Source organism: Nannospalax galili, unplaced genomic scaffold (assembly GCF_000622305.1).
Source record: "Nannospalax galili isolate Female #2095 unplaced genomic scaffold, S.galili_v1.0 scaffold14, whole genome shotgun sequence".
Classification (NCBI taxonomy): domain Eukaryota; kingdom Metazoa; phylum Chordata; class Mammalia; order Rodentia; family Spalacidae; genus Nannospalax; species Nannospalax galili.
This window is the reverse complement of record NW_008336953.1, coordinates 3783965-3800235: the sequence shown is the minus strand read 5'-3', so window position 1 is coordinate 3800235 and position 16271 is coordinate 3783965. Positions and strand designations below refer to the sequence as shown.

At 42.5% G+C, this 16271-nt stretch overlaps 2 protein-coding genes across 3 annotated transcripts in view; one reads left to right on the top strand and one right to left on the bottom strand.

Moving 5' to 3' along the window:
• LOC103733020 (translation initiation factor IF-2-like) overlaps positions 1–551 on the bottom strand; it is a 2113-nt gene extending 1562 nt beyond the window's left edge. Inside the window, exon 1 of the mRNA XM_008831772.1 lies at positions 52–551. Within this exon, the coding sequence (XP_008829994.1) occupies positions 52–551 (500 nt within the window). The remainder of the gene's footprint in view (positions 1–51) is intronic.
• A 26-nt stretch (positions 552–577) lies between these two features.
• Positions 578–16271, top strand: part of Arhgap21 (Rho GTPase activating protein 21) — a 154899-nt gene continuing 139205 nt past the window's right edge. The window contains exons 1-2 of one of the 2 annotated variants that reach the window (XM_008831731.3): positions 578–783; positions 899–972. In XM_008831731.3, the coding sequence (XP_008829953.1) occupies positions 910–972 (63 nt within the window). In that variant the 5' untranslated portion in view covers positions 578–783; positions 899–909. Of the gene's footprint in view, positions 973–16271 lie in introns of both variants that reach the window. The other variant, XM_008831733.3, reaches the window with a different exon arrangement.

Here is a 16271-nt window from a genome sequence, read left to right as displayed (position 1 = left end):
CTGCCCGCCCTGAGCGGCCCGGCACGGCGCTTCCCACTCAGCCCCGCCGACTGCCGGGGCGCCCAGCTGCCGCCTCCGGGGCCCAGGGCAGGGTGCCACGGGCGGCCCCGGAGGCCCGAGACGCGGGAGCCCACGCCCTGCCCGACCCGGCCCGGCCTGGCTTTTTGTTTGCTTTTGGGAGCGTTGGAGGCGAGCGCGGAGGGCGCTTGGAAGCCGTCCCTTCTCGGGCGTGCGCACCCGGCGGGCGGAGCACTCGCTCTCTTCCCAGCTCCCTGAGGAGTCCCCGGAACGCGCGGTCCCCGCGGATGGCTTCCCTGCTGCAGCCTTGTGCGCTGGACACGGCCCCCCGGGCACTTCAGAGGGTTTCTCCCTCCCAGCTGCCCAGGCCGCTTCTTTTTTTCCCCCCTTTTAAATGGGTTGCGCGCAGGGTTTGTTTCTTCCATATGCACGGTTCGGCTTCTTGGACCGAGCCATCCTTTGATTGTCAGCCAGACGAACTTGCTGTCGACTTGGGGCACTAGGCTAAAGATCGGCACCTGGAGAAAGTTCATGGCCTTTAACTTCTCCCTTTTCTAGGAAGAGCTCCCCAGGAGCTGATCCAGGCTCTCCTTGGCCTCGAGTAGCCCCCGCGTGGAAGTGGACCTCCCTCAGCACCTGGCCTCTCTCCCACCTTCCCAGGAAACCTGTCGCCCCTGGAATTTGAAGTCTGGAGAAATGTAGAATTCGAAGTCTGTTGGAGACGGCCTTTGAAGGGGCCTCCTGCGCATCTTCCTTACCTGGCAGGTGCTTTCACCCGCCCCTGCCCTGCATCCCCCCAGAGCCTGCCGTGGAATCGTCCCCTTTCTGTGCGCGCTGGCACTCCTCCAATGTGGACTCCAAAGGATTTGTCCCTTTGCAGTTTGAAATGAAATGATGGCCACACATTGGACTGGTCTGCCCGAGGGAGATGGTGACAAACTCAAAGCCTGCGAGGTAAGCTGGGCGGCGGCTTGTGCCTGGAGAGTGTGGGTCCTTGGCCACTGAGCCGCTCAGGGGGCTTCTTGGGGATGCCCAGCTGGTTGGTGGCAGCGGCCCAGCTGACCGGGAGCGAGGTGGAGCCTGACCTATTTTTGTTTCTAGGGATTTCCAGTGATTGATTTGCAGGAGCGTCACTGTTTGAAATGTCTTGGTCTCCGTTTCCATCTCTAGTGCTCTCCAGTATCCATTTCCCTTCAGTCCGCGGTCCTCCAGCCTTCTGCAGGCTGGGCTGCTTGATGTAACTCCTGTGTGTGTCCAGAATTGGCCATGGGGAGGAGAGGGCAGCCGGTGTGCATGGTGCTGGCGGAGCCCAATGCTGGTCCTGGCCACTGGTGGTGCCTATGGCTGCAGAGGGTGGGAAAAGAAGTCTTCCTGAGGACAGGTGAGGCTAGCGGTGGAAAACGCCTGCAGTGTTGAAACTCCAACTCCCTGAAAATCTCGCTTTGCTTTTCTTTTATTTATGCTGTGCGGCCTCCTCTGCTGCGCAGGGTTCTGACCTGCTTGTAGGGTGTCAGGTGGCTCGCACTGCTGCCCAATCTGACTTATTGACAAGGGCTGGGAAGAATTTCCTCCAAGTTCCTGAATTGGTTTTGAACAGAATTCATAGGACACCTTTATTTGTGGCACCCGCTTGCCCTGCTGTCTCCTGTCTTGTTCTTTCTTCTCTTAGTATTTGGAGATGGGTGTACTGGAGCTTCTTCTGTGGGTATACAGTGTTGACTTTGTTTTGTAGAGTTTCTGTACTTTGCTCGCTGAGGGTCTTCAACAGGGTTACCCTTCCAACTTTGCTTTTGAGATGTCTGTGTTTTTATGGAGATGTCAGCAATGGGGCCAATAACCCCAAGTGAGGGAGCCTTCACTGTCTCTCTTTCATCTGTTTAGTATAAATTTTCACTCCATGGTCCTTGAAACATGTCTAGTTTAAAGTGTGAAATGGAGCATTTTAATAAATTTGAATCAGAAGTTAAATTATAGTCCATAAAGCATGCAGAAAAACTTGCTTCATGCAGATTCCTTCGTGGGAATTGAAAGCTTGTGCAGAAAAATGGGGCCGGGGCATACTGTGTATAGCTACACAATTTATTTGGCAGAACCTCGGGTTTACATTTAGTATCAGTATTCTACTTTTTGACATCTGTAAACAGGTGCTTGCAGGTAAAGCATGATTAAGTCTAACGCCACAACCCTCTGATCACGGTAAACCATAATAACGCCTTTTGGAAGGCCTTACCTACAACCTGGTGATTGCTTAATGGGTGTTGTAGTTACATAATAACATGTGCTGTAGTCCCAAAGCCTTGTTTGTCATTGTCTTGTGAACACTTTAATTAGCATGCGGCTTGCATTACATTTGCAAGAACTAACGTTTATTTGATATATATGTGTGTGTATATATGTATATACATATTTGTCATTTAAGGGGTAAATTCTTCAAGAATTTACGTACACCTTGCCCTTGGCTAGAAAGCAGTGTGTGCTTCAGGTTAGCTGTACACTTGCTTTTATTAACAGTGGCAGGTATATTTTTTTAGGGGCTGTGAAATTTATCTTCATTTGGCTGTTTTTGCTGGCTTGGCTATATTGTTTCTAGCTGGGAATGAAGAAATAATATTGCCTGCATTTTACTCATTGCAAGAGTACTTATATTTGACATGTTAAACTAATACCGGTGTCACTTTTGAAAGACTAGATATTCTTAGATCCTTTGCTTCTGAAAACATCTCCAGAGCTGCAGGTGGGGAGTGAGAGGAACTATGTAATTATTGCCTCTGTTTAGCTGTGACGTGAATTTATCTGGCACCTCTGATGCATGTCTTGTGATTATGTGCTGGAAAAAGAGCTGCTAATGGATTAGTTTGGGTTGATAAATATTTAAGTCACTGAATACTGTATTAATATTTGTTTTTAATTTTTTTAGAAGTATTTTATAATATGTCGTCATTTGGAAACGAAAAACCACTAGCTGTATTCCTGAATGTGTTTGAATAATACATTTACGTATGCTTTTAATGAAGCAAGAAACAAGTGTATATATATCTTGGTCATAGTGCTTTAATCAGTCAAAATTCCCAACTTTGTGAGACAGAAGAAATCAGTATAGAAATTCAGTTGGCACCATGTCCTATGGATAATAAGGTCTGGCGCTTTGTTTAAATGGAGATTTCTTGTTCATATCAAATATTATAAGTCGCTTGTGTTGATAAGTATATTAATATAGGTACTCTCTCTTAAAACCATATTGAAAGACCAAAAAAAAAAAAAAATGACCAACTGTGCTCATAGCTTAGGGAAGTATGTGATACATGCTGCTGCGTCTTGGCCTTACACAGTAAGGTAGCAGAAGATGTGTTCACACGCACACTCAGCATCTAGATTTGTGGTCTTCCTCTTCCCCTTCCTCCCCTTCCTCCCCTTCCCCTTCTTCCTCTTTTTCCCCTTCCCTTTTCCCTCCCCTCCCCGCCCATCTCCTTTCCTTGCCTTTTCCCCTTCTTTTTCCCTTTCCTTCCCTTCTATAGCCTCCTGTTACGTAGCCCATGCTGACCTCACACTCAAAGCAGTTATCCTGCCTCAGCTTCCCAAGTGTGGAATTATAGTCAAGGGCCACCGTGGAGCTCTAAAGATGTGCTTTTCAATATTAGTTTCCATCACCCTGAACTCTGTGTGTGTTGGGGGGGATCATAGCAAGTTTTGAATAACTCTGCTTGTAGCTGTTTTACATAGACTGAATCCTCGGTGATACATCCATCACCCTCTTCTGTATCAGCTAGCCTCAGCCGTCAGGGTTTAGCTTGTTTTGTTTTATTTAAACCAAAGAAGTGAAAACTTGTCTTCAGCTTTGTAGAGCACATTGACCCCCCCCCTTCTTTTTAAACAGATTTTCCTTTCTAATCTGTAGCCCTAGCATCATCCAGTAATAGCATTTTTAACAACTTTATTCTTGTTACTAATTACTAATTCTTGTAACGTATTACTAATTATCTTACCTCACTTTGGGGTCTTGCTTCTTTACTTAGGCTGAGGCTACCTGCAACTGAAATATATTTGTGGCTGATGAAAAATATCTGTCGGTTGGGAGTGAAACAACTGTGAACAGCTGTGCAGGGTGTTTTTCTGGGTGTGAACTGTATGGTCTTGCTTTGATCACTTTTTATAATAGTGCACGTTGCAGGTTCGTCCTTCTCAGGCTCTCTCTCTCTTCTTGCCTTTTCCTAGGGTTCTTCTGTTTGCCCACTTCACAGCAGTGTAAACCAGAGCCAGCCCCTTCCCACCCCACTCCTCTCTCTCCTACATTCCTGGGCTTTATTTTACATTTTCCTCTGACTTTAATCTATACATCAGTGACTCCCAGTCTATAGCTATCTTCCAGATTTTAGAGTTGACCTCTTTTCCCTCTTTAATGAGCACTGTTTCAGAATAGCACTCTGCCAGTGCGCCCCCCCCCCCCTTCTGTGCTGCTTCTCTTAGTAGTGTTACTGTCTGCTTACTTGTCTAGGTCAAAAACTAGGCCATCATCTTGGCCCCTCTGTTTTCTCATATCTGAAGTTCTGTTAAGTCTCCGTTCCATATCACCACTACCACAGGCTTCCTAAGGTGCTTCCCAACAACTCAACCTGTCTGTCCCTGACTCCTTCCAGAGCTCCATCATAAATGACTTCAGTTGTTGGAGTCAGCCTTCTCTCTTCTCTCTCCTCTCTTCCCCATTCGTTCTTTCAATGTTTCCTCTAACTGAACTTCCAGGTTTGTGGACATCTGGCTTCTTTCTCAGTGCCTCACAAGTGCTCTCCTTCCCCGCCCACCCTGCTCCCTGCCCTATTGATTTTCACTGATCATTCTACTCTTTTCTTTCAAATCAGTTTCTAGGGAAATCTCTGACTCTCCAGGACTGGCTGAGTTGCCTCTGGTGCATTACTAGGAAACAGTGTTTTACTGGGAATGGTGCTCGCTGCTCTGTTGAGGCCTGCCCTCTTTGTACTGCAGTCTCCATAAGAGCAGAGACTATGTTTATTTTCAGTGTCCGACACATGATAAACATTCAGTGTTTGTTGACTGGGTAAACGTGCATACTGGAAAAGCTTGAATTTCATTGTTCACTGAGCTTCTAGAACACTGTGCTCTTGATTCTCCCATCTTGTCATCCCGTCTTTCACAGACTCCGAAATTTCCTCAGCTTCCCGACCTGTATGTCTCAGGACTCAGTTTGACCCCGTCTTTTCTTCCTAAGTTTCACAGATTTGACACAGGATGGCCCCAAATTCAGTATGTAGCTGAAGATCTTTAAAATGTTGGTCCTCCTGCCTCCACCTCCCGAGTGCTGGGGTTACATGCATGTGCCACCAGGGCTGGGTTTCCCTGTTGTTTTTGTGACAGACTCTCCCTACAGAGCAGGCTGATGTTGAATTTCCCATCCTCCTGTCTCAGCTTCCCGAGTGCTGTATTTACAGGTCTGTGCCACCACAGCAGGCTTCCCTTTGCCTCTTAAACTTGGATTCCCACATCTAACTGACCTGCCCACTCGCATACATGTACGTGGATGTCAGATAGGCAACTCTAAAAGCAAACTTCCCATTCTTCTGCACACCTTTCCCGGTTGGCTCCTCCCAGGCTCAAACAGCAGCGTCACGTTCGCCAGGCGTCGGGGTGATTTGGGGCTCGTGCACCGGTGCGGGATTCGCTGCTCAGGTTTAGCCCTTACCATCCTGGAGTGTTCTCCACATCGTAACCGGAAGGGATCATTGCTAAATCAGCCTGTGCGGTTCCTTCACTTGGATCCCTTTAATGGCCTCTCATTTCCTTAAAGACCTTCTTACAGTCACCTCCTAGCCTTGTACAACCTAACCTTTCACCTCCCTGACCTCACTTCCTGTTACTCTTCCTCTCATTCTGTATTGGCCGTCCTGAACTTTTGCTCTTCCTCCATATATATATACGACATATATACACACATATACTAAGCATGGTCATCCCCAGAGCCTCCTACCTGATCCTCTTCTTGGAATGGTCTTCCTCAAGGCCTCTTCATGGCTTGCTTTCTTGTCTCCAGAGCTCACCTTCTAGTGAGCTTTGGCCACTGTAGTGAGTGGTCCTCTGTGTACCACGCCCTACCTGGCTCCTTGTCACCCAGGCTCCCTCTGATTTAGCTCATTTTCTTGAAGACAAGTAATACATGAAGAATGTAATGTTGAGTGCAGTCTGGCCCTTCTGTTCATGTTCATGCCATTATAACCATCAATACATATATATTTTTAGATGAATAAAGGCAAGAGAAATTCCACAAGGTTACCGAATTTGTTCTTAGGCGTGCACTATGTGAACACTTATGCTTTGTAAAACGTATGCTGCATCAGGCCCTTCTTGAGTGGGCCTCCCACACATCTTAAATTCTGTTCTGTTCCCATCAGGCCATCAGGATTACTGCTAAGATTTTTGAGTCATTTGTTCTTTGCATCTTTCTTACGTTTGGGAAGTTGGCTACCAAGTTACAGTAACCAGGACAAAGTGTAGTACAAACGGATGAAATAATTTGCACTGACAGGCTTGGGAATCACAGACTAGTGGAAAGGTAATCAGAGCACTGGATAGGAAAAACGTCCTGAAAGGTAGAATGCCAAGGTTGGAGATGTAAATGTAGCTCAGTGACTTAGTGCTGTGCCTAGAGTGCATGTGGCTTTGGGTTTGAACCCTAGCACCTCAAAAAAAAAGCAATAATAATGTTTTGTTTTTGAAATGATTGTTAACATATGACTTTCTTATTTTAGATTTTTAAAATTTATTTATTTTTTAAAATTTATTTTTTTATGTGTATATGTGTATTGCCTGCATGCAGGTAAGTGCACCTGTATTGTGCAATGCCCACGGAGGTCAGAAGAGGTTGTCGGATCCCTGGGACTGGAGTTACAGACTGTTGTTAGCTGCCATGTGGGTGCTGTGATTTGAACCCAGGTCTTCTGCAAGAACAACCAGTGTACTTAACCGCTAAGCCATCTTTCCAGCCCCTAGATTTTTATTTTTAATGCCATAATCAGGTAACCAAAACTCATAACATTGACAAAATTTAAGTTATTAATTTTAATGGTGAGGACATAGGGATTATAATATCTTCTCTTTTGAAGTTTTCTTCTTTTAAATTCCTGACTGCTGTTTATAGATTTTTAAAATCAGTTGTATGTGACCAGTCGTGTGAAAATCCAGTTCCTTACAAACTTGTACTTCAGCAGTTTTAAGAAGCATATGCCTTGTTCTTTGAAGGCCTAGGATTAATTGTAGCTAGTTACAGTATAATATAACACTATTACTTAATTTAAAAATGTTCCTTCTTTAAAAAAAAATGTTCCGTCTTTCACATGGATCTAAAGCCAGAATACCACCGCATGCAGCAACCTCTGCTGAACATCAGCAGGATGAAGGGAAGCGTGCCACAGTCCAGAACCGCGGCAGGTGGCAGAGGCAAGCTGCACCATGAGGCATAGCGTGGAGTCTGGATTTGAATACAGTCAGCACACTCTTTCACTAGACAAGAGCTATTAACAACAACAAAACAGCTCTCCATAAATTACTGGTGTTCCTTAACATTCATTTCTTTTCATCGTTTTTGAACTGCATTGTGCCTTGATTTCTTGCTTTTTCCTTGGGTTCTGCATGGTCAGGTAGTCTGCAGCAAAGGCAGCACTTTGTTTCTTTTGTTCTTTGCTTTGTGAGGGGCCTTGCTGTTCCTATAATATGGACGATATGCTGATTTAAGTGTGGGCAGTGCTAGTGTTGAGAAGATGCACAGATGCTGTTACTGAATGCAGCTATTTTCTGTTACAGAAGGACCATATGGTAGGCACTTGTTTTTCTTTCTGGTTGATGTGATTAGATTACTAAAATGAAAGGTTACTGTACTAAAAATTGTCCTAGTATTTATCTAATTTTAATTGACCTCAAGGAATTCAATGCGTGAAACTATTATAAATAGCCTCCTATATAGTCTGTTGGAGTAGAAAGATCTTGTATAGGTTAGTTTTATAATTGCTGTAACAAAATACATGACAAGGAGCAGTGTAAAGAAGGAAGGGTTTATTTTGGCTTGGCATCCATTGCAGAGAAGGTAAGGAGGGAGTGTCAGGTGCAGGTCACATGGGGTCTGCAGTCAGGAAGGAGAGCATGAGGATGCTTTCTCAGCTTCCCTCTCTTATCCTGGGCAGCTCACTGATGGCAACACCACACTGAGGCTGAGTCTTCCCCGCTCAGTTACATTTTTCTGGAAATGTCCTCATAAACATGCCCAGAGGTATGTTTCCAGAGTGATTCTAAACCCAGTCAACTTGACCAAGGAGATTAGCTGTCATAGACATTTTCATGCAAAAGCTTGTTTGAATTATTTTCATGAAAATAGTTTTGTAGTTTGAAGTACCATATTTTCATTAGACCGAGTAGTATACAAAATAGCATATTTCACAATGAAGTATAGAAAGTGATGTTCTGTGCTTTTAAAATAATCTGAAAGTGGCCTGCAAGATGGCTTGGGGGTAAAGGCAGTTGCCACACAAGTCTGACAGCCCGAGTTCAATCCTGGAACCCACAGTGGAAGGAGAGAACTGACCCCACAGAGTTATTCTTTAGCCTCCACAAGTGTGCATGCACACCCCCACACGCATCATGCAAGCACACACACACACTCACACACTACACATTTTTAAAAATTGGGAAGACAAACAGATACCGTAGTGTAGATTCGAAAACATCATGTGATAGAAATTCTTTTGTTTTCTAGTTAACAATGAGATATTCTACTCTCTCAAGCTGGGAGTCAAAGAATAGATTGAAAATTCAAAGTTAATATTTATTTCTGAATATTTATCTTTTTGGGGAAATGTATTTAGACAGGTCAGAGCAAACTGTTGTCTGTAACTATAAAAAACCACAGACGTTTTACCTTTCCTAGTGACTGGCCACTCCTGAGCCTTCTGTTTGATGCTGGGTGTGCAGATTCTGAAGTGGTTCCTTCTGCCTTTCCCCTGGTACTTATCTGTTCTGGATAGACATCTGGCATAGTGTGGCCAGTGTCATGCTTTGTCCTGTAGCGTAACAAAGACAATCCCTTTGCTTCCTGTTTTTTGTTCGCCGTGTTAATCATTAATGTATTAGAGGATTTATAGTCTTAATAACTTGGATTTCCTCCCTACTTACGATGTACAGAGTATTATTAAATATCAGTAAATATACAGATGGGCTTATGGTTATATTTAGAAATTTCTTCTGGATATAGTTTAATTAGTGTGATCTTGGACTAATGGACACTTAAGAAATCTTCAGATGTGGTTTCTTGTCATCAGTATCTTCTGCAATATAAGGACTTTTACTTAATTATATATCAGAGGCACACCTCCTTGTCCGTAGATTGTATGGATGAATCTTACTTGTAAGTGGAGGAAAGAAACTTAAAAAGTACAGTCCAGAGACAATTTCAAGACTGCAATGTGGAACAGAGATGAAATGCATTCTATATGGCTAGGAAGGGTAGAACTAAGATCAAGTAATAGATAGATGGGCCTATTTTAATTACAAGCTAACTGAAATTGAAGAACTTTTTGGCAGAGTTGGATGGCCTTCAGTTAAAGGTACTGTAGACCCATTCTACCCAGCTTGTATAGGATTTTAAATTGGGCAAGAGTGATCATTTGAACAACTTTTAGAGCTACAAATCTCTTCATTGGTTTAATGAATGAGAATTGCTGGATGTACCCCTAGATCTTCAACTCTTGAACAGATCTCTTGGTTTTCCAGTGATCATCCAAGTTTGAGAACTGCAGAACTGGGCCAGATTCACAGATCTTTCCAAGGTTTAAATGGCCATAAACTAGTGACAATTTCAAGGTTAAAATCATATTTCCTCTCTCTCCTCTATTATAGTTAAGGGTATTTTTACATATTGCTACTATACTAAAGTGATATTCTTTTCACATAAAGTAAACTTTGTGTCAGAGGAGCCAGGTACGATAGTGCACACCTGGGTTCAGCTGTGGCAGGAGCAGAACTTGAGCCTGAGGATTCAAAGCAGCAAAACAAAGCAAGCACAGCACAGTTTGACATTCAGCAGTTTTGAGTTTTTTTAAAAAAATTTATTTATTTTATTTTACAAATATGAGTGTATTGTCTGCATGTGTGTAAGTGTACCCATGTCATGCAATGCCCATGGAGGTCAGAAGGAGATGTCAGATTCCCCTGGAGCTGAAGTTAGAGACAGTTGTCAGTTACCATATGGATACTACGAATCAAGCTGGGTCTTCTGCAAGAAGAGCCAGTGTTCTCTAGCCCCTAGGTGGTATGCTTCTAACAAATTTCTGCTATACATTTCTTCTAAATGTAATCATAAGCTAAATTTTTTTTTTTGAGACAGGGTCTCCCTGTAGCCCTAGCTGTCCTGGATTCACTATGGAGACCAGGCTGGCCTCAAACTCACAGAGATCCGCCTGCCTCTGCCTCCCAAGTGCTGGGATTAAAGGTGTGTATCACCACACCCAGCAAGCTAAACATTTTAAAGTGATAGAATTCTGCTTTTGACTTATTACAGCGACAGGTATTACTTTTTAAAGTTTATTATAAAAGACTATTTTCCTTAAGCAAATTACTTCTAGAATAATTTGTGTATTTTGTAATAAGTTATTTGCGTTAAGGTTTCAGTGCAAGAATACATGTGCACATACATGAAGCTAAGTGTGCATTATGGATGATGTCAGAAACCACTGCAACGTGACTCTTCAGCAATAAAGAGATCATTAGTAAGATAATTTCCCCTGTAAACCCCTCCTAGTTCACTATCGGCAGCTTTCGGTCTTGGTCCATCAAATCAGTCTTGCCATTCTGACTCTGTGACTTGAAAACAGTATGACTCAATATGATACAAACACAGTGCAAAGTAATTGCACTGTCTGCTTGCAGTCCTGCAAAAGAAGTGGGATTTCTTGAAGACAGTAAACGTGATGGAAGGGCAGCACAGCCACTGACAGAGGATCTGGCAGGGCGAGACCAGCTCACAAGTGAATAAAAGAATCAGGGTTGGTAGGCATCCGAAAGGAGAGCATGGGAGCGTGAGTTGAATTTTGAGGATTAAGAACTTTTGAGAAAGTTGATGTTGTTGAAAGTGATTGTTTGTAAGAGGATGCAAGCCTTTCTTCCACAAAGTAAAGTTTAGACTCAAGTCTTTGAGCAGGTCTGTTTGCCAAGAGACACTAAAAAGTGGGCATGACTATTGCTAGATGGAATGGAAGTAGTGTCTTACTGCTGAGAGTTAACGGAAGAGCCTAGCTTTCCTAGTTGACTTTGAAATGAAGCTGTTTAAAAGAGGTAGATCAAAGGGGTAGCTTTTGAGGTGGTCATTCTGTTAAAGTAGTTCTTAAATGCTCAAATAGTTCAGAATTATGAATCTTGGTACCACTATTGCTGACTCTCAAGGGGCCTTGCTACCCGAAAGCACTCTAGTACTGACTTTTCTGTTGCTGTAGTAAAACACCATGACCAAGGCCGCTTACAGAAGGAAGAGTTTATTGCACTTAGGTTTCCAGAAGGATGAGTCCATCATGGCGGGGAGGCATGACAACAGGCAGCGGCCAGAGCAGAAAGCTGAGCACTCAACATCTCCAAGCACGGCTGGAAATGGGACGTGGCGGTCTGCTCTCAAAGTCCATTCCTAGTGACCTCCAGCCTTGGCCACACCACTTAAAGGCCCATAACCTCCCCCAAACATCACCACCAAATGGGGATCAAGAGTTCACATACTTCCAAGCCTGTGGGGGACATTCTCATTCAAACTACCACAAGCATCAATGCCTTAGTGAAATGTTCAGGTGATTAAAATCAATGCTAATAGGAACAATTACATTATAGATTTAGTGGGAATGAGTCTGTTTTGGGATATATGAATCAAACCAGAATCTCCAAATGAAGTAGCAGAGCTGCAGTTTGTGGCTGCTAGACATGCTTCAGCTAGACGTGCATCTGCTGGGCATGCTGGGAAGCAGAGTCTCGCTATTGAGGGGAGGAGCTAGGAATGCTTTTTTCCTGTGTGACTTCCACTGCAGTTGCCCCTTGAGTGGTTTTGACCACTGAAATCTCTATTTCTGACTTTGGCTTCCAAGTAGGTTATTCAAACAATGTGTTTAGATCAACTGAGGTCTCTAGAAAAAGGCAGGTAGGTATTTAAGTGCCTAAAATATGGGTGTACATTCTCAAACGTAGGCCTAGAAAGTGAATGCTCCAAACTGCCTAGATGGTGGGTGATTAGTGGCAGAAAAATGTTATGTCTTTTCTAGCTGGCTTTGAACTGACTGTAGACTACATAGAACTTTTGGTCTCTTAAGAGGATTTGAACTTTACAAATTAGTTGGTATATTTAACTAAGCAAGAAGACACAAAATACCAACATTAGGAATAAAATAGGGGTCATTATTCAGAGCCTAGAAACATTGAAAATAATTAAAAAGGAATTTTACGAACTAATTTATGCCAATGAATTTGACAAATAAAATAATCAAGTTCCTTAAGAGAAACAAATTACTGAAACTGACATAAGGAGAAATTAAAGAATTGTAATATTCTTATGTGTATTAAAGTAATTGCTTACAAAATTAAAAACTCTACCCCCAAAATGGTGGGGCGTGGTGGCGCACACTTTTAATCCCATCACTTTGGAGGTGGAGGTGAACTCTGTGAGTTCAAGGCCAGCCTGGTCTACATAGAGAGTTCCAGGCCAGCTGGGCTACAAGGAGACCCTGTCTCAAAAACACCAAAAAATAAAAAATTCCAAATAGAAGATTGTAAGTGCAGTTGGTGCATTGGTGTGGAGGCAGAGAACACACTTTTGACCTCTTTTTGTGAGTCCAGTATAAGCCTGTCCAGATAAGGACATTGCAAGAAAAGGAATTTAGATCAATAGCTACCATGTCCATGGATGTAAAACTAATTAAGAATATTAGTAAATCAAATTTAACAATTAAAGGGAAAAGATAATACATTAGAACTAAGTTGGAGTTATTCTAAGAATAAAAGTTATTCAAAAATCATTTAGTGTAATTGACCACAGTAACAGAATAAAGGAGAAAGTCCATATGGCCATCTCAGTAGATTCAGAAGAAGCATTTGGTAGTATGTAAGTCAGAAAATGGGGACTATAATGAAACTTCCTAATTTGATAAAGAGCATCTAAAACAAAACAGCTTTTATACTTCAAGGTACACTATTGGGACAGGTCAAGGGTGCGCCTTTATCAGTCTTCACATACAGTGTCGTGTTACAGGCGTCACATAGTGTAATGAGTCAACGAAACCAGCTGAAGGAAGGAAGAAGAATAAATCACTTTGCAGATGTAATGTGTGCACACAAACACCCTATTAGATCTAACAAGTAAAAATTTCAAGCTTATGCCGGGCGTGGTGGTGCGTGCCTTGAATCCAGGCTAGCCTGGTCTACATAGCAAGTTCCAGGCCAGCTGGGGATACAGGGATTCTGTGTCTCAAAAAGTTGAAAAAAAAAAAAACCCAAAAATTAAAGCTTAGAGAATGCCAAGTTGCTCTACAGTAGGTTTATTTCTACATGATAAAAACAACTGGGAAATGAAATGTAAAAGTAAGCATTATTGTTTTAATGCTTGAAAAGGGGTCTAAACTAAGACAGCCACAAATTACTCCATCAGACTCAGTTTAGTTCCAGTTAAAATTCTAACAGGCTTTTTTTTTTTTTTTTTTTTCTGAAGAACTAGATAAGCTGATTCTAAACTGTATATGGGAATGCAAAGGTCAAAGAATGTTACGGTACAAAGTACTATATGGGCTGATTCAGCCACAAGAATCAAGACAGTACAGAGTTAGCACAGTGGTTTTGTATTCAAGAGTGGAGGGGGCAGAGAGCTGGGAGACCTCGTTTCTCATCCATCCAGCCAGCCACTGAATCTCAGTGGGGAAGGGACAGTATTTCAGCAAGTGGTATGGAACGAGTGGGAATACAGAAAGAAAAAAAATGAACATCCCTCTTTATGTTTCATTGCACAGAAAAGTTAATCTGAGGTATGTGTAGGTCACTGGTGTAAATATAAATGTGATTATAAAGCTTCTAATCGAGCAGGATTGGCAGAGGCCTCTGAACAATTACATGAAAAGCATTAACTAGAAAAGAAAAACAGTGATTACTTCCACTTTGCCAAAATCAAAAACTTACGTTCTTGTAAAATACCATTAAGAAAATGAAAAATCAAGCCATAGATGGGGAGAAAAGATTTGCAACGTATATATTGGATCAAGGGATTACTTCCAGATCTATACAAATTCTTACACCTCAATGATAAAGACAACTCAGTTTCAAAAAAAGCCAAAATCTGAACTCCATGAAACAAGATATATGAATCATATATGGAAAGGTGTTCAACATCTTTAGTAATTGGGGATAATGCAACTTGATCTGTAGCTGTTAGCTCATTCTTTTTTACACTAAATTTGCTGCTGTAATTTTTAGACACAAAATCAACTCTAACGGAGCAATTTGTAGGAATGTCTCAAGTCCTTTTTGAAACATTAAAATAATAACGCTGTTTTTAAATTTCATTTTCCAATTATCCATTTATTGGCGTGTAGAAATGAAACATTGTGCAGCATCTTACATCCTACAAGCTTGGAAATTTCACTTATTAGCTACCACCATCCACCCATTAGAATGGTCCAAAATAAAATCAGTACCAAGTGTCGGTAGGTGTGGAGCAGCTGAACTCACACGCCTTCTTGAGATGTATGGTGGTACAGCGGTTCAGGAAAACTTTCAGCAGCTGTCAGAAATTTAGGTGTTCACTTACCATTCAGGCAATTTTTAGCTGTTTATCTATTTGGGGGGGGGCATTATTGCCCTGGCTAGCCTACTACTTGCTACATGGCCCAGGCTGGACTTGAACTCAAGGCAGTCCTTTTGCTTCAGCTTCTCAAATGTTGGGTTTAGTGGTGTGCACTACCATGCCCGGCTTTTTCTACCTGTTTATATTGATAACAGCTAATATTCCCAAATTTGAAAAGCCCAGGTGTCTGCCAGCAGATGAACCAGGAAGCAAATTTTAAGATGTTATATAGTACAATACTACTCAGCAATTAAAAAGGAATGAGCTAATGATAAAACAACAACATAGATGCATCTCAGAAGGTGAGAGAAGCTGAGAAGGCTTGCAAGAGTACATATGTATGATCCCATTTATATAAAATTCTAGACCTGGAGAATAGCTGTAGCAGTAGTGATAGAAAGCAGGCTAGTGGTTGTCACGTATGGTGGTTGTGGGGTTGCTGATTCACAGGCTTTCAGGAACCTGGGTTAATGGAAGTGTTGCGGATCTTGTGTGGTAGTGGTAGTTACATTTGAGCAATTGTGTATTTAAAATGGGTACATTTTGTTATGTAAATTATACCTCAGCAAAATTTATTTAAGAGAGAAAAATGTTTGGCAACTTAAAATTCTGGTGATGTGGAGTTCCTGAAACCTGGTTCATTGCTGACCACCCTTATAGTACACCCAAAAAAAATCTCAGGTAGTTTCTTACAAAGTTTATCATATATCCACCTTATGATCCTGATAAGCCTGGAGAGAAATAAAGCACATGGCCACAGTGTTCTCCAGGGCTCTTCATCCAAACTGGAATCCCCTCCAATGTCCATCCTAGGAAATAAAGCATTGCTGTGTGGTCAAGCCTAAAATGTGTTTCAGTAGTAAAAAGCAACAGAGTACCTAGTTATACATCTGGGTGGATTAATGTGAAAATGCACTGAACAGAAGTGGATAGACACAAGGGCTCAGCACTGTTTTACACAGGCAGAACTAGTATACAGTGCTAAGAACTAAAGACAGAGCTTGCCTTTGTGAGCAAAGGGCCAGGGCCCTAACTAAGAGGAGGCTCACAGGAAACTTCTGGGGTGATGGGAATGTTCTGTACCTTGATGTGGGTGTGAATGACTTAGATAGGTGGACTTGGGAAATCAAATCAATTGTGCACTCAAGGTCTGTGTGTAACATTGTAACTGTATACACCTCAACTAAATATGGGGGCTGGGAGATGGTTCAGTGGGAAAAGAACTTGCTGTGCAAATAGGACAGGATTTTAGATCCCCAGCACCCATGTTAAGGCTGGGTGGACATGGTCACCCACACTTGTAACCTCAGTCCTCAGGAGGCAGAGATGGGTAATTCTTCAGCTAGCTGGGTAGCTGGGCTAACCAAGCCAGTAAGCTCTGGGTTCAAGTGAGAGACCC